General features: G+C 35.1%; 1 protein-coding gene across 14 annotated transcripts in view; it reads left to right on the top strand.

Moving 5' to 3' along the window:
• The window catches only part of SRBD1 (S1 RNA binding domain 1), a 244,657-nt gene that overhangs the window by 161,837 nt on the left and 58,827 nt on the right, over nt 1-23,993 (top strand). For 2 of the 14 annotated variants that reach the window (XM_086327152.1, XM_086327154.1), the window contains exon 17: nt 9,535-9,692. The exons of 11 other annotated variants lie outside the window; for them this stretch is intronic. In XM_086327152.1, the coding sequence (XP_086183278.1) occupies nt 9,535-9,603 (69 nt within the window). In that variant the 3' untranslated portion in view covers nt 9,604-9,692. Of the gene's footprint in view, nt 1-7,646; nt 8,884-9,534; nt 9,693-23,993 lie in introns of those variants that run through there. One more of the 14 variants, XM_086327150.1, reaches the window with a different exon arrangement.

The following is a 23,993-nucleotide window of genomic DNA, read 5'->3' on the forward strand; positions in this document are numbered from 1 at the left end:
GGTTGGCTCTGTTTGAGTTCCGTGGGACATGGGGAATGATGGTTTAGTTTGGCCTTGTCATATCAAGAGAGCAGACCTTGAATATGTCGGATTTACTTGCTATTTATTTCTTCCTTGGATCATGTTTTAGATACTTTCATGCTCATTAACACCTGTATTTGTTCATGAGCATTCACAGTAAAGTAGGAAAGACAGGGCAGTCCCCTTTTTCTCCTTTGTGCCTCTCTGTTAGATCATTTGATGTTATTAGAGAGTGAAATGGTTTTCCAAAATGAGTTTCTGAAATCCTTAGTGGATTTTCTCTATCCAGGCCATCTTTATTCCTCATTATTATGTATAATGAGGAGTAATTGTAAAAGGAAAATCATCTTCCCAGCTGAAATTTTTCATGGTTAAACCTCAGAGGTGGGAATTTGTACTTTACTTCCCCACCCCTTCTATAGGATCAGTTCTGGAGAGAAACAAAACAAGACCCCAAAAAACCCACTCTTCGGTGGTGGCATTACTCTGTTAAAAAATTATTTTATAGTTAATATTATAAGGATTATGAAATGTTTTACTGTACGTATGTAAAAGGTAGTAAGGATTCTCACCTGTCCTGTATTATTTGTCCAAATCATTTTAAACATTTTAATCCATTAATGATGTGTTACTTTAACATGGTATATAGAAAAAAGTCTGTCCCATGCATATCCACTTAGATGACTTTACCTGGATTTTTGCCTTCTATGCAATATTAAATCAATATTTTGAAATCAATAAAACACAAAGGTTAAAGAAACATAAGAGGAAATTATTCTACAAATTAGGCATTATTCACATAAATGAGTTTCTTGCCAAATGTTTTCACAATCCTGTCCCTCAACTTTAGATCCCAGGATACTAGCTCTGCTTGAATCTCTGATTTACCATGTATTCATGCATGAAATTCAAATTTAGTCTTGGAATTCAGGTATTGCATTTACTTTTTACCATAACAGAGCTGTTTCTATAACTGAACAAAAACAAGTAATTAATTGACCTTCTCTGGGAGTATGAATTTATATATTAGAATTTTCTAGTTATTCCTAAACTTAAAGTTTTAAAATTTCTTTTCTGGGTGTGTTTTTTTCACTTCTGGAAGAATTGTCCTTCCTATGTTGAAATACTAACTATAGTTTTCTTAGATTGTTGGAAATCACTGCCGATGTAATAAGCCAGGTACATATACACACACCCTAGTAAAACACCATTACTTATCTTTAAAAGAAATGTGAGGTGTTAGTGTGATTTGAGAAACCTGTTACAAATAGTGCCTTGAATTATTAACAATGAAATATCTAATTTCCTTTATCTTTTGTTTACTTACATTTTGTCTGTCATTGACCTTGGACAGTGAAACTAGATCAATTTCAGTTTCTACTTTAAGTTCACTTTCTGATTTCATATATTAGCACAAAAGTCACTGTTAGGATTTCTAAAACTTTAAAGTATTTTCACAGCGTTTAAAACTAGGTTTATCATGAATGACTGAAAAGAAATTACACGTGAGACACTAAAGGTTACCACAAAGAAAAACATTTTTAAGTTCTGTTGTGAAAGTGAAGTAACTCAGTCGTGTCTGACTCTTTGCCACCCCATGGATTGTAGCCTACCAGGCTCTTCCCCAGGCAAGAATACTGGAGTGGGTTGCCATTTCCTTCTCCAGGGGATCTTCCCAGCTCAGGGATCGAACCCTCATCTGCATTGCAGGCAGATGCTTTAACCTCTGAGCCACCAGGGATTCCCTTGTGGCTATTGTATTAGAATATATACAGATATATATATAGAATACTATAGTTAGTATTTCAACATAGGAAGGATAATTCTTCCAGAAGTGAAAACAACACACCCAGAAAAGACATTTTAAAACTTTAGGAATAACTAGAAAATTCTAATATATAAATTCATACTCCCAGAGAAGGTCAATTAATTACTTGTTTTTGTTCAATTATAGAAAGTTCTATTGTATTAGAATATAAAATATCTCTGAATCAGAAAATATTATATAGAAAGTCACAGACAGGGAGAAGGTATTTGCATCACTTAAAATCTATAAAGAGCCCATAATTTATAAAGATCTCCTACAATTAAGAGAAAAAAAGTTTAACAGTTCAACAGAAAAATAGGCAAGGGACATAAACAGGTAATTGACACAAGCAGAGACACACACATAAAATAAAGATAGGAAGAAAATTATTACTCTAGTAGTTAGGGAAATGCAAACTACTAGTCAACATGGTTTTCAATGTGAAACCTCTCCGGTTTTCAAAAATTAATCTGACAGTTTAAATGTTTTCAACAATGTGGAGCGTTGGGAATTTTACACTTTATTTGTAGAAGTATAAACTGATAACCTCTTTGGAGAGCAACTGGAAGCTAGTAAAGTGGGAGATGGGGCTTCTCTTCAGCTTAACAGTTTTGTTGCTAGATATCCATAGCCTTGAAAAATTATCTTAAATGTGCACAAGAAGACATTTGCAAGAAACTCACTGAAGCACTATTTATAATACTAAAAAATTTGGAAACTTTTTGTTATGTCCTTCTTCAGAAAAACAGAAAAATAAACTGTAGCATACTCAGATGGTACAGTCCATGGGGTCTCTAAGAGTCGGACACGACTGAGCGACTTCACTTTCACTTTTCACTTTCATGCATTGGAGAAGGAAACGGCAACCCACTCCAGTATTCTTGCCTGGAGAATCCCAGGGATGGGGGAGCCTGGTGGGCTGCTGTCTATAGTGTCACAGAGAGTCGAACACGACTGAAGCGACTTAGCAGCAGCAGAATATTATATAGGAGCAAAGATGACCCAGTTAGAGCTACCCACATTAATTTGGATAAACCTTATAAAATACATTAAGAGAGAAGGCAGTTGCAGAATATGTCTAGTAGTTTATGATCAATATAGAAATGTTTAATATCAAAAACAATACTACATACTGTTTGTGAATACCAATATATACAGTAAGAATGTTGAAATAAGCACTGGAATCCCAGGTAGTAGTTACCTTGAGTGGGGCATGAGATGGGAGGGGATTGAGAACTGGGAGAGCGCACCAGGAGTTTCTACTCTGTTTATATTGTGTTTCTTAAGTTGTTTGGTGGGCTCATGGTGTCCCTTATAATATACTCTACAACCTTTTGTTAAATAAGTCAAATTTTATAAAAAGATGCAGGAAAGCTGGGTCAAATGATAAAGGTGTTTTATCTCAGCAACTTTGGCTTTCAGTTGGTTTTAATTTCTGCCTTATACATTTGTGTGTGTGTGTATTTTACAGTGAGGATTTATATAATCAGAAAAAGACAGCTGTTTTAATTTCCCAGTGAAAATGAGAAAATACTTTCCTATTAGGCTACATTTCTCTTCATACTATTCTTTCAAATTTTTATCTTCAAGACTCTTGATTTTGCACCAAATCAAATACTCTTTTAATGCAGAGTTTTAACACTGTCTTTGATTTTTTTTTTCACTTTGCAAATATTGGATTCTTCTCTGAATGTTAAGAATTAAATATTGTTTTGTTCCATTATTTGAAATGATCATTTGAGACATGGCCTAGGACAAACCTGTAGACTGTTATAGTTTCTAGTGTTTATTTACAGGGCAGAGTTGGGTAGAACAGATGTTTAAGGAGTTACAGTATAATGTGTTGTAATAATGTTACATAATATGACTAGCATTCATCCTGTACTATTTTCTTTTCACCACTACCCCTCTCACCAACACGCTCCTAAATTACCTAAATTAGAAACCTTAAGATTAGGCAGGGGAGCTTTTAAAAATCCCAGCCTTTAGGCCATGTCCCCAGAGATTTTAGTTTAATTGGTCTGGGGTGAGCCCTAGACATCAACAAACTTTTTAAAATTCCACAGGTGATTCTAATGTACAGGCCGGATTGAGAACCATTGGTTCTTAAAGTACAGCCCCTGGATCAGCAGTATCAATATCATCTAAGAACTTGTTAGAAATGCATATTCTTGTAACCTCCTCCCAGACATATAGGATCACAAAATCAATGGGTAGGGCACTGGAATTTGTGTTTTAATGGTTAAGCCTTGAGAACCACTGATCTCTAATGCTTCTCAAGCTTGAATATACAGTTAAAAAAAAAAAAAACCTTCATAAGGTCTCATTAAAATGCAGATTCTGATTCAGTTGGCCTAAGGTGGAGCGTGAGATTCTGTGTTTGTGCAAATCTCCCAGGTGATATCAGTGCTGTTTGAGAATTACAATTTGAGTAACACGAGGCCCTACTAAAAGTCTCTTGGGCCCTAACCCTGATTGGTTGAATCAGAATCTGACTTTAACAAGATTTCCAGGTGTTTTGAATGCACGTTACAGTATTTGTAATGTAGAAGGAAAATCAGGACATGCGTATCTAAGGGAGATGAGCATTTGAGAAGCAAAAATTCATACTGTAAAACACTGAAAAGAATAAAGGTAGGTTAAGAGTTGAAAATATGTTTTCACATTTTGTTTTTTAAAAATGTTGATGGTGACCATAACAAGAATAATTTCACTGGAGTGGTGGAGGCAGAAATCAGAAGTAGACAGGACTGAATGAAAGGTGAGCACTTCGAAACAGGTGTATACAGTTCTTTAAAGAAAAGAGTTTTCAAAGGAGGTTGAAATTTAAATGTGTTTAAATGTTATAGGAAGAAGGTAGAAGTAGAGAAGTAGAAGATGTCAGAGAGAAAGGAAGCTCAGTGCCTGAGATGACACCCACAGCTTAAACTAAGAAATAGACTAAGAAAGGAAATTGACAGGAGTTCAGAAGAGAGAACCTCCTGGGATGGTGGGTGTCTGGGAAGAAGTGAAGAGAGCAGAACAGGGAGAGCTTGCCCCTGCCTAGAGACTAGTTTTATTTTCTCTGTGAAGTAGGAGCCTCCTGTTTTATACCCCTCACCCTTGCCCCAAAAAAGAACTTTAAGTTTTCTGAAATCACAGTATTCTTTTGTTTACCATCTCTCCTCTAGTGGAATGTAAACTCTCATGGTGTTTCTACCTCTATCCACGGTTCCCAGGACCTAGTACCTAGATATGCAATAAGTATTTGCTGAATGGATGAACAAATGGTAGATTATCAGTATAGTTGCTTATTTATTGTATTTTTTAACTTGTTGTGAACATAGCTTGAATTTTTATAGCCTCTCACTTAAAATTTTTGTGTGGTAAACCAAAAATACTGGTTACAAGTATTTTAATGAATCTCTTTTTCGGAAAAGTGAGAATTTAGGAGCAGAAAGCATTAGAATAGCCATGTGGTTAGAGTGAGAATGACTGTGGAAAGTAAAGGATTGCTGAGAATGAAAGAACCAGAGTTTCTTCATAGCGTGTATCTCTTCATTCCTTTCTCCCCCTTGACAACACAGGCCATCCCTTTTTCTATAAAAATAATACTTCAATCAGAGGGCATACTTACATAGGAATGTTCTTTGTGGTTAAATTAGTACAACAGTATTTCTGAGGATCTTTGATTAATACAGTATAATATCTTTATGAAAAAAAATTTGTTGTCATGAAATTCATTGGAATAGACTTTCTTTTAAAGTGAAATTATCTATTAAAATGTAAGCTTACGGAATTCTGTAAAATTTCATCTTTATTTTCCACAAAGGTCTAAGGAAGTTTTTAGTATACTGGTTAGACCTGACATTGGTTATGTGTGGATGGATAGTCTACAGACAAAGAATAGTGGAATACGAGTGTTGCAAAAAAGTGTTTACTTCCGGCATTCGTGTACATATTACTATCTATTTTGCTGAATAATTATAGCAATTGGGAGGAGAAATAAAATGTGTAAATATTAGGAGAGTCAGTTCTGAGAATTTAAAAACTATGTTCTGAGTATCTGATATTGTTCAAGAATGTTGATCAACTCATTCCTCTAATATGTGTGTTGAGGGTAGATATTGATCATGGGCTTTAAGAATTGCACTGGTAAATTAATTACTAGTAAGGTTATATTTTAAATTCAAGGGAAGGCTTCATCATCACAGTGATAATATGCATTAAATGCATGATCCTATAGAAAGGGCTGTGAGTTTGATAGAATTTAGATCAGAAATGAACTGCCTGCAAAGTGGTTGTAATGCAGTACAGAGACAGGAAAACTGGCCTTGTTAAATTATGGTATGAGTTCACTCACAGCAGGCACATTTGTCCACCAAATCTTTTATGCTGTGGACAGTTGTGTTACAGTGCCTTTCTTCTGGTGACTGTGGAAAGGCATTCTAAGGGGAAACATCTGTATTCAGGAAAAAAGATGTTGGTGAGAAGTTTTTCCCCCCTGGGTTATTCTCCATAATTTTAAATATTACAGAAAAGAAAAATTAATTTGCCTGTATATATATAAAAATAAAGATTGTTTCTCACTTACATAGAAGGAAATACATGTGTTGTTTTTCTTTTTGAACAAGTAACTTTAGAAGTTATCTTAGGTTTGAAGTGAGATAGTAAGTAGGCTAGTTGAGTTTCCCAGGTGGCTCAGTGATAAAGAATCTGTCTGCCAGTGCAGGAGACATGGGTTCAATCCCTGGGTTGGGAAGATCCCCTGGAGAAGAAAATGGCAACCCACTCCAGTATTCTTGCTGGAAAGGACAGAAGGTATGCTATACAGTCCACTAGCCTACCGTGTCCATGGAGTCACAAAGAGCTGGACATAACTGACCATGCAAACAGTAGGCTAGTTGGCTGCCTTCTTTGTGCACTGTTAAGTCTGGTGATACATTTTCTTTAATAATCTAGATCAGGCTATCCAAGCTGTTTATTACACAGTATTATTTAAAAAGATGTATTTTCTTTTCAAATATCTAATTGAAAGGGAGAATTTTCTCCTGCTGTATACAAGGCTTTTGTTTCCTTATTTATTTGAAATAAATGGGGTCAGAGAGTATGAGTGTAGTTAAGTTTTGTTGGAGGGGGGTGCTTGCAAAGACTTTTTGAGGCATGATGTGCAAGTGAGTGTTTTTAAATCTCAGAGGTGTGATTATGTCATAACAGCCATAACCTCTGGGCTTGCTTTATTACTTTTATTAAAACAAATCTGTATGGGGGTGCTATGTATATTTTGGTGATGAAGGAAATGAGGTGGTTAATTTATTATGTGAACAGCACTTTCAACTAACCACAGCGTGATTCACTGAGAGAGTGGTGGAAAAGTCTAGCTCTGTAGAAATGACTGCTTTTTGATTTGTGGACCTTAGCTTTCAACAGCAGAGCATGAAGTTTATCTACAAAATGGCTCACTCCCCCCCACCCCCACTAATGTTTTTGCCCAATTTTAAACTGGAAGATTTTTCCTTTATTTTGGGTATTTACTGAAAAGTTAAGGGCAGAGGGTAGGAGGGAGAAGGGGCTATGTGTTAGGGCATTAGGGAAGAGGGTAACATCTCTATGGTTTCTAGGTAGCCCACACGTAGTTCAGAGGAGGACTCCATAGAGTAAATCAGTCTGCTAAACCCTCCAACAATGAGGATAACTGTCTGGTACCAGATGCGAGTTAAGGAAAAGTGAGGCACCTGTTCTTTCCTTTTGTTGGGCGCATTTATAAACAGATCCTATAGTGGAAAAGAAAATTAATCTCAGGTGAAATAGTGTCTGACAAATGTTTGTTTGGAAATAGGAGTGGATTGTGGGAGAAGGGGAGAATGTCTTGCCAGCTAGAAGTGCACACACTATGGAAGGAAACCAGAAGAAGAGCCGTCCGCCTAACGCGCTTGCAGGGGCATAAAGCACTTGCTGTATATTCATAAACAGCCACTGAGAGGCCAAGAAAAGGCTGTTTTATCTGGAGTTGTGCCATATCCAGCATCATCTGGTGATGTGAACCTGGTGGAAAATAGGTCATCTTCCTGGTGGTATTTTTGAAAGACCCCTTCGTTTTTCCAGATGTGCCAAGTACCAACCACTTATAAACAGAAAAATTCAGAAATCAGTCAGTCTTAACTGATAGAATTCATTAAAGCATTTTGTACCTGGCGTATTACAAGACTATGAAAGTAAGGATGACAATCAGTTTTATGCTTTATCTCTGCTGCTTTGGAATGCCACACCACATATCTCTTCAGAGCCTTCAATTTGCTGTAAAAATTATGTCATTCCCTCATAGCACTTGCCCAGAGAGTTGGCAAAAGCCAGGAGAAGCATTATTTGTATAGTTTAGAGGCAGTGTAGAGGAGGGAGGTCCGGGCCTGTGGTTTATGTAAACAGGGTGGTCTGGGAGGGGGCACTGGTGCCCCTGGTTGTGTTGTTAGTCATCATGCGCTGTCAGTCCTGGTGAGAATGTGTGCACTTTGAGACTGGTTCAGCCACAGTGATTAGTAATGACCATCCAGTCCCACACTATGGTAGGAACTTAATTTTAAAAGGAATTGGATTGTAGGCAAAACTTAATTTTAGTGACATTGGTTGGGCTCCTCAAAACTTCCAGGTATCCTCACTAGTAGAATGAATTCATGTTTTGGACATTCCAAGAGACATTATATTTGACACCACATGAATTTGCCTTCATCATGGTTTGGTTACTTTTTAAAAGATTGAGATTTAAAAATTATTCTTCGGGATTGGCTTTAAGTCTGTGACTTTTTTCCCCCTCCTAAATGTCCTGCTCAAACCAATGTGGAACACACCAGTTATTTTAAAAGCATGGGGGAACCTTGATTCCAAATGTGTGGCCTCCATTCTTCTCTGCCTTTCTCTGTGTTTTCTCCTGCGGTGTCCTCTTGCTTATGTAGCTCTTTCTTTGTCTGCCTTCCACCCTCCTGTGGGCTGCTTTTGGAGGAGGTAGTCTGTTCCCTTGTCCCTTATTCAAGTCCCCTCTCTTCATATGATGTGAAATACAACCAGACTTTACCAAAAAAAAAAAAGATTCTGCTCTCATTTATGATTTGAAACCTACTCAGATGTGTGTTGATATATTTAAGCAACTTCGTGAGTTTTCCAAACAATGAATTCATGGGCTTGCTACCAGAGTAGTATTAACTGAACATAGACCCCACGATGGCAGCAGAACATGGCAGACATCCAGCCCATTATGCTTGATGGTAGTGGTGGTTTAGTTGCTAAGTCATGTCCGACTCTTGCGACCACATGGACTGTAGCCTGCCATATTCCTCTGTCCATGGGGATTCTCCAGGGAAGATTACTGGAGTGGGTTGCCATTTCCTTCTCCAGGGGATCTTCTCAACCCAGGGATTGAACCCACGTCTCCCACATTGCAGGCAGATTCTTTACCAACTGGGATACCAGGGAATAAAGGCATGGTTTAAATAAAGTGAAACACTGAGAGGGAGACAGGAGCTATTTTCTTGTAGATAAATGCTGTTTATCATTAAGTCTGCAAAGGAAATTTGGATTCTAGATTAAAATACTTAGTCATACCTGGGGCATGTAACTGTGCTCATTGACACATGCCCCTCCTTTCTGCTGGGTAGTTATAATTCAGGGTGTGTTTAAAGGGAACTTAAACTGAAATTGCATAAACATTCTTACTGGTCCTTTCCTCATTTCAGTGTGGTTCTTTGAAGTGGAACACAAAGCCCCAGGGCACCAAAGGGAGCTGTGGTCTTATTTTGGTTTAGCTGCATTTGCTTCGTGACTTTGGGAAAGTAATTTTTTTTTTTCATGCCTTGTTGAAAAATAAAATCGGGTTATCTATATGGTTTCTGAATGACTGTTAAACGGAGTGTGTGTGTGTGTGTGTGTATATATATATATATATATATATATATATATATATGAAAATGCCTGAAGGTGTAATGTGAAAGTGATTTTATTTCATATGATGGAACCATTAAACAGATTCCAGGGAATTCCTTGGTGGTTCAGTGGTTAGAACTCCATACTTGCACTGCTGAGGGCATAGGTTCAGTTCCTGGTTGGGGAACTACAAGCTACACAGCCAAAAATAAAAAGTAAGCAGATTCCGTTTATGCTGGTGGGTTTGTTTTTAAATCTTTTATGTTAAGGTTCTGTTTATTCCTGTTATTTATTCAAATCTTCTCAAGTATTCCCAGAATCATTAAATTTCAAGCCACAGGAGACCTTAGAGGTCATTTACTTCACACTGGCAGGTATAAGCATGTTCATGGCCTCTGCTAGAAGGGAGGACAGAAGAATCTGTGGGGAAAGCTTCCAGAACAAAGAATCAGAGTGGCGGTGTTGCTGTGGTCATGATCCAGGAATGAGGAAACAGGCCCATTGCCTGAGTTGCCTCATGTAAATAGTAATGGCAGGACGTGTTGCACAGGGACACATAGGCATTTGAAGTTGAACTGGAAAGTACACTTTAAACTTCTGTTAGTTATTACCTAGAGAATGTTTTGTAAGTCTATAGTGCTTTACTTGTTATCCTTGCGTATCTGATTCTTCTGTTGTGGTTCACATCTAATGTTTAAATTGACTCAGTGTTTTGGAGGTGGGAGGAGAAGAAGGGAGAATAGTCAAAAACAAACACAACAGCAACAACAGAAACAAACTCCTCCGTTGGTTGGGATGCACAATTTGGTTATGGGTTGTCAATAAGAAACAGCTGTTTGTTTGTTGACAGCCTGCCTTGCCTTACCCATAATCAAGCTGTTTCTCATCATATAATTACCAGATCTTTAGTATTTGAGGCTTGTAGATTTATAGCTGGTTGTATAGCATTTGCCAAAACGTCATAGTTTAGATAAAAAATTAGTGATTCCCCTGTAGTGATTCTACTGAAATATGGATGTGGGTTGTAATAAAAGAAGGATGCTCGAGGAAAGTTCTGACATTCATTTCAGACTTAAGAGAATGTCGAGTGTTTTGTGTGTGCCTTCTAACGAGGGAGTTTCAGTGTAACTTCCCTGTCTTGTGGACTCTACTGCCAGTCAGAAAAGGATTCTGTATTCTCTCATTTTTTTCTTCCTGTCTTTCTCTTTCATTCTTTTCTTTCTTCCTCCTCCTTTCCCTCTCTCTCTCTCTCCCTTCCTTCCCTTTCTTTCTTTCCCTTCTTTTCCTTCCCTTTTCTTCTTCCTTGTCTTTCTTGCCTTTGCTCTCTTTTCCTGAGTGGTGTGAGGCAGGACTGATGTGGGCACCACAATAGGTTTCTTTTTCGTGCAGAAGGACACACTTTTGTTCCTTTGTTCTTTCTTTTTCTGTCTTCTTACAACCCTGTTCCAATGTGGAAGCCAAGAATGGAAGGAAAGTTAAATTTTCTGAGAGTCCAAGGTGATGTTACAGCCTCCTTGGATAGCTTTACTAGCTGGGGAAAAAAAAGGCTGAATGTGCCTCTTACCTCAAGAGAACATATCGAGGACATTTTACAAACGAACCCCTTTCAATCTGGATTATGCTGAGTGAGGTCCATTTTGAAATAAGAGTAACCCTGGGTTTTAGGAAAACAAGCCAGAAAGGTGAGGTTTCTATTGCTTTATTTAGTTTTATTCTTCAAAATAGAGCAAAAACATTTTCTAATCATGAATAAATCACAGCTTCTCTAGGAATGGCAGATTTTCTCTCCTTAACAAATCTTTTCACAGTACTGAGTTACTTCCCAAAAAAAATCCCTTAAAAACTATGGTGCCACAAATTTTTATTTTCATTAACTCTAAAGTAATGTCACAAATTCTTCTTCCTTTGATAGATTTAAGATTAAAATGGAATTTAGAATATTTTCAGTAATTTTTTCTCTTCATTCTCAAAGGCATTACATAAATAATAATTTTTCTCTATATACCTATATATTTTTAAAGATAATGTGGGATACTATCTTTGTGATAGATGGTGCAACTACAAAAGGGAATACTTTAAAATTTATAAAAAGGTGAAATTTTAAGGAAAATATATTTATGTATTTCTTTTTATTTTTTTTATTTTTATTTAGTTTTTATTTCTGTTATTTGGATGCGTTTATACTCTTTCATTTCATTCTCTAATAGTTACTTTAAACTATTTAATTACAATTTGTATCAGGACAAGACTTCGTTCTTTAATACATGAGCTGTACCATGGAGTCCAAATTTAAAAGGTTATGTCTAGCTTAACTGGAACAGGTAGGATGTGGTGGGGTATAAAGATGAATATTTTTATATGTACAGCTGTACATGTATTCTTAGGGCCCTATTAGTTAGCCAAAATCTGTTGTCTTAGTAGTACTCAGGTACATAATTCAATTAAATGAATCACAGATGATCCATTTTAGAAGCACCTTGCTCTTTGGGTATCAGGGGAAGAGAGTTTAGTTGTAATTTTAAGAACTTCATCCCCCAGTTATTTACTAATGTATTTAATTTTAACTGATATATTTCATGTAGCCAAAATCTAAATGAACAAAAGTTATCATTATAAATAAAAGATGTGCAAAACTTTATTTTGACTGCCTTTTTAATGGGGAGAGGGAGAGATTCAGGAGATGTTACAGGCTATTATTACAGTTTTTTGTTTCTCTGTTAGACTTTTTTCAGTAAAGCTTTCCCAAAAACTGTGCTAAAAATCCATTATTATAGAGCTATTAAAATTACTGTTTTATTATCCAGTGATTAATATCCATGACCTTTATTTTTGGATTGGCTTCATAAATATATACATTTTTCTGTGTCAGTCATTGTCTAGAATTTCATTTTTGTTCTGCTTTCCATTACATACCATGAATTATATAAAATTAATTTAATCGCTACTACAAACAGAAATTAAATGTGCCCTAATCCAGTGTTACGTTGTTTGCTTTTACAACTGTAAGTCATAAGTAATTAATTTTCCTTGGAAAATTAATTCACTTACCATTCCCGGTAGCATCATATGTTGACACAGCGTTATAGATAGTTTAATATTTTTCTTCAACATGCTGGTCTCAACTTTAGAAGACCTTAAATGAAAACAAATTAAAATTTACTCAACTGTATATAATTTGGAGTTCTATAAAATAAGTGTTGTTGTTATTGCTGTTATACAGGTGATGACTCAAAAATTATATTTAAACTCTATAAAATCTCCATTAGTATATTAACAAGTCTGAAACAATATATTTTTAAGTTGTTCATATGACAGCAGCCATAAAAATTTTTATTCCTCAGTTCTGAATGAAACAGTTTACACTACAGCCATCAGATAGCAGTAACATGAAGAGCTTTACCATATCTTAATGATGGGAAAGCAAAATGAATTATTTACTTACCGAACATTTTGACCACTCAGCATAGTAAGTCATCACGTGTGATTTTTACAGAGCTCATTTTCAACATTTAACCTCAGTCAGTAAAAAGATTTCTATCAAGGTCATCTTAAAACCTAAAATATGAAAGATACCTAGTTTTAAACTCCCATTTACTTCTTAGTGCATCAATTGCCCTTCTCTGCTTCTTTCATCCTTTCCTGTTTAATACTTTTTCCCCTTGCTTTCCAAAAAGGCTAATGTGGAAAATGAAAAAAGCAAAAGTCTTTCAGTTAAATAAGTTTCCCCTAGCTGCTTCTTATATTCTGGAAACTCAGAAAATATGGGCAAACCAAATTTAGCTTTTCTTTTGCATTTGCCAAGAGGTTATTTTGTAAGGTGATTTTTTTTTTTTTCTGGTTCATAGAACTCTATAAAACATATAGTGTTTATTACTTTATTTATATTTGTTTAAGTCACTAAGGTGAAACTCTAGTGATGGTGGCAATGTTACAGTTTTAACAAGTGGGGGCTTATTTTATAAATGTGCCTTTGTGGCCATAGCTTTAAAAAATGCAGGGGGTTAGCAGTGAAATGCTCTTTATGCCTTTTGGAAAGAAAATTGCTGTTTAATTCCAGTATAAAAGTACTACCAGAATAGAAAATCGCCAGTGTTAGTTTTTGTTACTATTCATTATCATACGCAGTTTTTAGATCTCTACTTTCAGGATTGGACTACATGTGTTCCAAAGTTTGGTCAGGAGGAAAGTGTTTTCTTTGTTACTTCTGTCATAAAGAGGATGACAGAGGAATCCCCTTCCCTGTGCTTCAGAGGGTTTCTCAAAGTGGTCTTCAGAATTAGGATAATAACTTTCTCTTTTATCATCAGACAAAACCCTGCAGGTGTCAAGTCATATGCCTTGACGTTTGTGCTCTGACTCAGATACGAATTGTTTCATGGTCAGGTTTAAGGAAAAGCAGACTTTCAAAAATAATTTATATGTGCATCCCAGGTAATGATTATATTTAAAACTTTATCCTTAAGTTTATTACTGTATTTCTGCAGTATATAAATATGTTTAATTTTGCACGCATGCTTACACAGTTTTAAAAATGCTTCTTCCTTCTTTCTAAAATGAACACTATAGCTTTAGTTTATCCTTGCTTTGAGTGGAAAAGTAAATATGTGTTTACAGTAAGTTGCTATTATTAATCTATATTTAATTTTATGACATATTCTCTCAAAAATATATTTAAATGAGAAGTTTGCCACTTTTGTTCATTATTAACTGTTATTTTGTATCAAAATGAGTATCTCAAAGAAACATTTCAGTTCATAGTGAACTAAGAAATTAGAGGGATTGTGTGTATGGTGTGTGTACAAAAGAAGGTTGCAAGGGTGTAGAGAAAGGAAGTGCTGAAGTTAAGCTCTATGGTATTTTACTCAAAGTTGGCAAAGGAACATTTCATGTTAAAATGTATAAAAACCATGGATTGAAGAAACAGAGCTTGGAGAAGCAAAATTTTTTATTTTCCATGATTATTTTATTGATTCTGATTATAACAGAAATGATCAGACTTTGTGGTAGAAATATCAATTTTTAAAAATTGTATCATTTGGAGATAGTACCAAGTTTATAATTTGCTGAATGAGGGCTGTGACATGCATTAAACACCATGTACTTTGTGACAAGTACGCAGACACATACATGTGTCTCACGAGGTCCTGAGGAGCGTTGAGCAGACTCTGGTTTGAGTTTGATCAATAAGAGTTTTTTTTCAGTGTTTAAGCAGAGCATAAATAATCTTTAGTTATTCGTGAATAGCTTCCTAAAGTTTGGTAAAAGTACGGTTTGCAGACTGCTCATACATGTTGAAGCAACGTGTTCCTGTTCAGTGGAGTCTTTAGCAGTGCCACTGGGCAGAAAAGTAAATTTGTACCTAAAGTAAATTTGTACAACTATTAATTTGCATTCTGTCCCACGCTATTCTCCCAAAGACTAAATATAAATTAGTTTGTATTTTTGTTCACAAAGGTAATAATTAAATTAAAATGATATATAGAAAGGTAAAATGTCAATTTACCATCCTCTGAGACTGACAGAACTCTCCCAGGCTCTTCAAAGCTGAAATCACACTTTGAATTATAATCCCGTATGACCTTAATCTTATACATTGACAGTGGTATAAATTGGGTTATATATTTGCTTTTACTAGAGACTCAAGTCACAGTCAAGGTAGAGAGTACTGCATTGGAATATCCTGCTTTTATGTTTAGGTCCACACATTAACCTTTGGCTGTAACAACTCACCTGATGCTGGCCTTTTGTTTTTTAGCACCATACATAGATTGGGGTCAATTTCAGTCTGATATATAAAAACAGTGCTTCAAAAGACATGTGCACACTACTGTATATAAAATATGTAACCAGAAAGGAGGGCCTACTGTACAGCACAAAAGCCTCTACTCAGTACTCTGTAATGGCCTGTATGAGAAAAGAATCTAGAAAAAGAGTGGATGTATACTTTCTGTATACAAAACTAGCACAATGTTATAAGTCAATTATATTTTTTAAAAAATAGTGTGTATAAGAATGTGAAATAATTTAATGGTCTCCTTTTAACGAGTTTAAGTGAACTGTTAATTGCAGTGAATGGATTTCCATCCCATATTTGTTGTACTAGACCTGCTAATCAGAAGATGAAAGTTTGCCGGAGAGCTTTCAAATAGTCCCCTGTTGTCAAATTGTTGTTTCATGTTAATCCAGATCATTTTTCTCTAGAATGTTTATCAGAAGAATCATTTTTGAATTGTGGTTTTTATTAAATTTGCAAAACTTCAGAGAACCTCTTCACAATAAATACTCAATGTTGTTGTCCTACTTTGTTGTTTTAGTCACTCAGTCGTGTCCGACTCTTTTGCAACCCCTTGGACTGTAGCCCGCCAGGCTCCTCTGTCCGTGGGATTTTCCAGGCAGAAATACTGGAGTGGGTTGCCATTTCCTCCTCCAGGGGATCTTCCCAACCCAGGGATCAAACCCACGTCTCCGCATCTCCTGGATTGCAGGCTGATTCTTTACTGCTGAACCACCAGAGAAGCCAAACATTTTACTACATTTAAGTTTATCATTTTAGAAGAAAGGAACCTTGATTAGAACCATTTAATTTTTTTTCAGTTTTAGTATTTACCAAATTTATAGGAACCCTCAATCACTACTGTCTTACCTTTTTCCTCTCCATGTATGTAAATAGAATAAGTCAAAATTAACCAGAGATTCCTCCTCTTGAGTGATTAAAAGAAAAGTGATGTATTGTTGTGTTTGCTAGTCAAAAATCTGAACTTATTTTGAAGTTATTGTACATTCTATTAGGCTGTAATGTGGGGGGAGATACCCAAGAAATATGGAAAGAAAGACTGTTCTAGCTAATAAGAGCTTAATTCTAGAGAGGCCACCAAGGAGTCTGTCGTGATTGACAAGCATTCTGGCAAAGTCTTTTCTTTCTCTCTCTCTCTTTTTTCCTATAGCAGTGTTGAAGTCAGTCAAAGAATATATACAAAGCTGAGTGAATACCAGTTTCCCCAGTACAGGGGCTATTTTTTCAGGAAGTCTAACTCAAACCAGATGTTTTGCCTAGACCCAGAGTTTGTTGCTGCCAAGCATCTCATCAGAGGTCAGAGTTCTGGGCTCGGGGCCCTGCTAGAATTCTTTCACAAATTGCTATTCGGTGAGGTTTTAATCCTAATGGAAAGAATAATGTGCTTGTAAAATCTGCAGTTATTACAAACACAGTATACATATTGTGGACTTCAAATGACTACATATTTCATTCCCATAAACAGGGAACGCAGATGAATGCCTCGTGTGATAGCTTTAGACATTCTAACTAAAATCTAGTATACAGTTTATACCACATTAACCATTTGCATTTGTAATACCCCAATAAAAGTAACTGTTATCTTTGGGTGACAACTGGTAACCAACTCATGCCCTCCCCCCGCCCAACAGTTTTTTTTTTTTTTTTTAAATAAGCACCACAACCTCATACAGCTGTTTGAACACAAGCATTAAAAGCATTTGGAACTAAATATTGAATGTTCTCTTAGGAAGACCTATGAATGCTATCATACTAAGTGAAAAGTTCTTAAAATAAAGCAGAAAGTATTGTTGAGCCAAGGCTTAACTATCGTGTATTTGGAAACATATATATATATACTAAAATTGAATTCATTTACTCAAATTAGGATAAAAGAGTTTGTATTTTCTCTTTAAAATGGAGAATGTGAATAGTATATTCTGAACATGAGTGAAGCTCTTTTGTAAAGATTGAGAGAGATTAGTGAGACTTTATATCTCTGCTTAATTTTCTATACAAATATTATTAGATGCTTATTTGGAGGCTTGGCTCTTGTTGAATATGAGCCCAAGAGAAATTTCCAGGTATACAAATATGAGTGAAACCACAATTTGGGCTAGAATCATAATTTGGGCTAGAGATAATTATGTTAATAAGACCATACTTACTAAAATTAAATAAATCTGCATTTGAGATAGTTGTGTGCTAATTTTTATGTCAATAAAAACAAAGTCTGAATTTCTGAAAATGAAAGAATTAACTTTTTTTATGAAGTAAAAGAAGACAGATTCTATTGTCCATGAATTATCCTGTGCCATATGAAAGCACTTTTTGATTTGAACAATTTTTAGCATTTATCTGAGGTTGGAAAGTCTTAATGTCTAAATTACTTTTTTGTTTTTATATTTAAGTGACAATATAGGTTACATTAAATAAGGGTACATGGGTACAATAAATAAACAAGGCTCAAACAAGTTCTCTAAATCTCAACTGTTGGGAGATTTGCCCCCCCAAATTGTGATAGAACCTTAAGATATGGATAGAGACTTTTACACTACTTTTAATTTTACCTTTCATTTGTATAAAAGGAAATCAGCACTGATAGCATCTCTACTGCATAGATAGACGATTGCATTGGTGTTAAGAGGAATCATCATTACTATGAACTTAAATTCTTCTGTTGGCTGCCAACAAATGGAAAAAAAAAAGATTTGTTGAAGTGTGTGATGTAAAAAAGAAAGGATATTTGTATTGTATAACTTTCTTCAAATTGTGAAACAATCTTTAAAAGTTATTTTCTGATTGATCTTTATGCTGTCTCATGCCTCTGGAGATGTAGCATGGTGGCAGATCTTCTGTAGAGTCTTGTTTTCTAATATTCATCTCCCTGAGTAAGTCCCATTCCTTTCTACATAAACTCTGATAGTATATCATATTTATTACTCTGTTATTTAGTTTCACTTTATTGCATCATTGCTTACAAGGGAATTTTCCTTGGAAGAAAGGTGCATTATTTATGCATGATATTTTTTACCATCTTTGACTTTCTGAAAAGTGAAATAATGTTTCTTTTTTATTTGTTCATAAACTACAATTGGTGGATTTTTCCCCCCAGAAAGTCAGGCAATACCCTCATCAATTTCTGTAAAGAAATTGAAATAAATGTCAAAACTTGAGGCTACATTTCATTCTGTATGGCATAATCATTTAGATGCAATTAAAAGAATAGTCTGGGACTGTGATCAGTTAATGAGAAGCAAACAGTTTCATATTAATGAGTTCCCGTTTGCCAATAATTCTGTCATTTGTAACTTGCATCAGTCATCACCCCTGCAAATAGTCCTTTCAAGACATTATTTGCAATTTTGTCCTCTGTTTTCTGTCCTTGATGTTGTGAAAATGGCCGTCTACTGTTACAGGAATGAAAAGAGATCCCATTCAAACATCTTTTGTGTTTCCACTTTCAGTGAAAAATGTTTTTCAAACCTGCAGCTGGTTATTTCTGCAGGAGTTCCCACTTATGCTCAGATTTGATTGACATTTTGAAATGGCAGCTTTTCATGAAAAGCTGTTAACTTGTAGAATTCAGTTATGGTACTAAGACAGACTGACTTTGTTCTGTGGCTGGGACCTGTCCAAACTAAATAGAACCCTGCATCTGAATTTAATAGTGCTACTCAGCCAAGATAGGGCACTTTTGCCTTTTTTTCCCCCCTCCAAAACTCTGATGCTTCTTATATGTTCTAAAACTAACTTGATGGATATTCATCCCAACATCTTTCTGTTCTGTAATTGCTTTAATTGACATGTATAGTCATTCCCTTGTTCCTTCCCTTGAACATCTAATGGACCAGGACAGTGCTTTACTTTATGATGTTAATTGAGAAGAACTTATTTTGCAATTAATGTTACAGAGCACAAAAAATTTAGGAATATTGCAATTGTTTCTCCCAGTATGGAAGACCTAATATGTTTATAAACATGTTGCTACCAGGACTTAACAATTTAATTCATTATGTTAAAATAATGTGAAAAATATTCTGTGTATGATACTATACAAATATAGCTTATTAATATTATTAATATACTTATCAAATAATTATATTCTGCCTTCAGTTTCAAGGGCAATATGCTATAAATCATAGGAGTCACAAAATACATGATCCCTGCCCTTAAGGAACTTTGAATTCCATATCTTATTATAGTTAACTGATTATTAGTGCTTCGAAGTACCTCAATTTCTTAACATCTAATGGCAATGATTTTTAGTTTTTCAAATGCCTAGTTGTTCTTGTATTTGATTTCCATATAACAGTTTTATGAGATAAATTAGGAAACTTAGTATCTTTAGCTTGTGGGTTTTTTGTGGTCCTGTGCTGTCTACTGGGAAATGTAAAACAATGGTTTTATTTCCGAAGTTTAGGGCACTATTTATTGTGTTATGTGGAGGTATTAACTCTGAACATCTACACATGATACCTGGTTTCACCTGTCTGTCTTAAGGTAGAGAGCTGAGACAGATAATCACTGTAGATCCTGACCACTTTCTGAAGCACCGATCTTCACAATTCTCAACTCATACCATTGCACATTTAATTAAACAGCTGACTTAGGATGATTATTCATTTTGTATTAACTGAAGCTGGCATGTTGCTGCTGCTTTACTTTTAGGTCGATTCTAGACTTTGCATTCTGTAGCGTATACACAAGAGTGTGAGCTAATGCTGGACAGAATGCCCTCTGAGTATGTTACAAGACTCAGTGTTTTAACTTATTCTTATAGCTCTGAAAAAGAAATTCAGAGTTGATATTCAGGGAAAATATTGGCTAAAATGGTAATTTTGATACTGTCCCTAAATTTCAATATCTCACCCTGGTTTTGCTCCCCCAATAACTTAGATAATTGAAATAAAATCATACCATATCCATTTGTATCAATATAGAGGATTTCAGAGGGCCAATACATTTTAATGCATGATTAGTAAAAATAATATAACATTGAAGTCATAGTGACATTAATTTCAGAATCACTTTTTAAATAAGAGTTTAAATGCATTTCCCCTATTTTGATGATGTGAAAGGAACAATTTTGGTAACTTAATTTGATGTAAGTGTTAAGAATACCCATAGATCTATGGTTGGTTAACAGGTAGCCAGAAAGGCATTCCACTGTCCTTTTGGTTGCATGTCAACCTTTGTAACTGTTGCAGTGTGTAGACCGACACTATGTATAAAGGACCTTAAAATGTCCTATTTTGTCTTGACCAATCCTTTTTTAGGAATTGTGTCCCAGGGGAGCAAGTTAATTTAAAATTTTATGTATAAACATATTATAGTACTACCTATAATAATTGAACTGAGAAAGAGAAAATGTTCAATTTAAAAAAAAGACTGGATTAAGTGTGTCCATGTAATTGAGTAATTTACGATTATTTAATATTAAGTTTCTAAGAGTCTTAAATAAAATGTTCAAATATCCTGTCAAAAAGCTGGATTCATACTTGTATCATGGAAAAAAAAATCTGCCTAGCAAAAGTTGAAGGAAAAATCCCTACAGGTTGAGTTGCTTCTGAATGATAAGATTGTGTATTATTTTCTTCTCCCTTATGCACCTGTGTACTTTCCTAATATGCTATAATTAAAACCTGTAACTTTTATCCTCTGGGACAAAAACAGATTTATAACCAAGAAACTAGGGGAAAAAATAGTAGTGACACAGTGAAATCTAGAAATCCTGTTTTCTAATTTCATTCAGGGCAGCTTGAGTAATGGTCCTAGTTCAGGAGGTGAAAAGCAGTCACCCATAGGCCATATTCTACCAGCAGAGGATTTTTGCTTGGCTAGCACTGGAATTTTAAAATAATTTGTTTGTATGCCTTTAGGAGAGGGCACAAACCTCTCCAGTGTACCACCAGCCTCTTCCCATCTCTCATTCCTGGCCTGATTCATACATTTGTGTAATCTCCCAGACCTCTGAGATGCAGATGTTTTATTTGTACAGCTTTGTGCCTGATCTGAATACTTCTGTCGCTAGGAGAATGGTCCACTTCGGTGTTGGGTTTTTGTTTTTGCCCACCCAACACATGATAATAGCAGTAGTGGAGATGATGTTAATCGTAATAGTTACTATTTGTTGACTCGTTAGTACCAGTCTTAGAGTAAAACTTAATCATATAATCTAGTCTTCACTGTTCTACAAGGCTGGGTCCTATTTTCCCCCCATCTTATTGATGAAACAATTGAAGCTCAAAGAGATTAAGAATCTGTTCATAGTAGAGGTGAGATTTGAAGCTAAATCTACTTAGAGTCAAACTCAGTGCTCTTAAAGTTAACTTAATAGTTAACTTGTATGCATAATTATGTTTTAGTGTCACGGCGAATCTTTAACCATGCTTAGATTATTGACAAGAGGACTCTACAGTAATAATTGCCATTCTTGTTTATGCATGTTACAGACTAAAAGAGAAAGGGGTTTTACTGTTATTGTTAATAATTTATTAAACCACATTAATTCATTTTTAGTTTGTCATTATACGTTATGTGTTAAGATATAGAGAGGAAATACTGGTGTTATACCATGAAAACTTGGTACAAATGTTATTCTCTGTACTAAGGAATAAGTATACCTATTTCTTTTGTACAACTGTATTGACTTGAAATATGTAATTCTGATATGCTCAGTTCCTGTTACATAACATTCTCAGGAACATAACATAACCCCTCTGCTATCTAAGTATATAAAAACAAAGCTCTCTGGTAAATACTTTGATATCCAACTTTCATAGTCCTGTATACTTAATGCCTATTATCTCAGATATATTTTGTTTCACCTTTAATTTTCTTTTGACAAAAGAAACCAATTTGAGAGATTCTGATTAGAGGTAGAAAATTGGTTTCTATATGGAAGAAAAAAAATATGATCTCCAGAATGTATAATAATCTTACGAGGGTTAAGTCACTTAACTGTCATATCTGAATCCCAATTAGAAAATATGTTGTGTCATGGCTCAAAAGGGAGTGGATATATATGTACTTATAGCTGATTTCATTGTTGTACAGCAGAAACTAACACAACATTGTAAAGCAGTTATTCTCCAATTAAAAATAAATTTAAAAAATTATTTATGAGTGATAGGAATAGGAAGAAAATTGTAGAAGTAACCTCTGCTTTAAACTCTAAAGAAAGGGTGTTCATTAAGTAAATACTTTTATAATAAAGATAAAGACATTTATAAATAACTTGATAATTTTATTATAATTTTATAAAAACTTTGATGATGAATACATTTATCATAGTAGTAGTACATGGAAAGTTAGAGAAAAAAAAAGAAAAAGCACTAATTAAAATCCTACCGCTGATAGATAACTGAAGTGTTCTGAAATAGTGTGTGTTGAAAAGATGTTTGACACTTGAGTAATATTTTCACAAGATACAGGATTTTAGGTGGTTGCAGATAATATTTTTTCAGAGATTGTATTGCGTCCATTCTATTGTCTTCTGTCATCTGGTGATGCTGGTGGTGATCTGAATCTGATTTATTTGAGAGTGACCTGTGTTTTACATCTCTGCAGGATTTTTTGCATCTTCCTTTGTATACACAGGACTCAGTTTTTTTCATTCTGTGGGCTGGATGCTTCTTGTACCTTTATAATCTGAAGGTCTCCTTCGACTCTAGGAAAATATCTTGTGCTCTGTATTTGGGTATATCTTTCTCTTTCTCCTTTGTCTTTTGCTTCTGTTTTTTCCTCAGCTATTTGTAAGGCCTCCTCAGACAACCACTTTGCCTTCTTGCATTTCTTTTTCTTTGAGATGGTTTTGGTTACTGCCTCAGGTACAGTGTTCCGAACCTAAGCCCATAACTCTTCAGGTACTCTGTCTACCAGATCTAATCCCTTGAATCTATTTGTCATCCCCTGTGTAATCATAAGGGATTTGATTTCTTGTTCTTTGTTTTCTCTGATCCCATTAAGATAGAAATGAGCCCCTTAAATGGAACCTCTCTGTCTCTCATTTCTAAAAATTTCAGCTCTTGGTTTTTGTCATTGCTGTTGCTCTGATGAAGCCCTCAATTTTATCTTCTAGTCATTTTATTTTAAATATTTCATTTTGGTAATCATTTTTCATTTCCAAGAAATGTTTCTTGATCTCTAATTCCCCTTTTATATGATACAACTTTCTTATTTTGGGTTCTTTTTGTGGTGGTGTAATATTTTCTTTACTTTTCCTAAAAATACAGACCAAAGAGATTTTCCCTCTCTCCCTGTTTCTCCTGCTTTTTTTGTTGTTCATTTGTTTCGTCTCTCTGTTTCTTCGGAGAATCTTGGTAATCTCTTCCTATGTAAGAGTTCGTTGTTACTGTTCTCACTAAGTCGTGTCAGAGTCTTTGTTACCCCATGGACTGCAAGCATGCCAGGCTTCCCTGTCCTTCACTGTCTCCCAGAGTTTGCTCAAATTCATGTCCATTGAGTCAACGATGCTATCTAAGCATCTTATCCTTT

This window comes from Bos grunniens, chromosome 11 (assembly GCF_055505025.1).
Source record: "Bos grunniens cultivar Pamir isolate PY7600 chromosome 11, Bosgru_T2T1.0, whole genome shotgun sequence".
Lineage (NCBI taxonomy): Eukaryota > Metazoa > Chordata > Mammalia > Artiodactyla > Bovidae > Bos > Bos grunniens.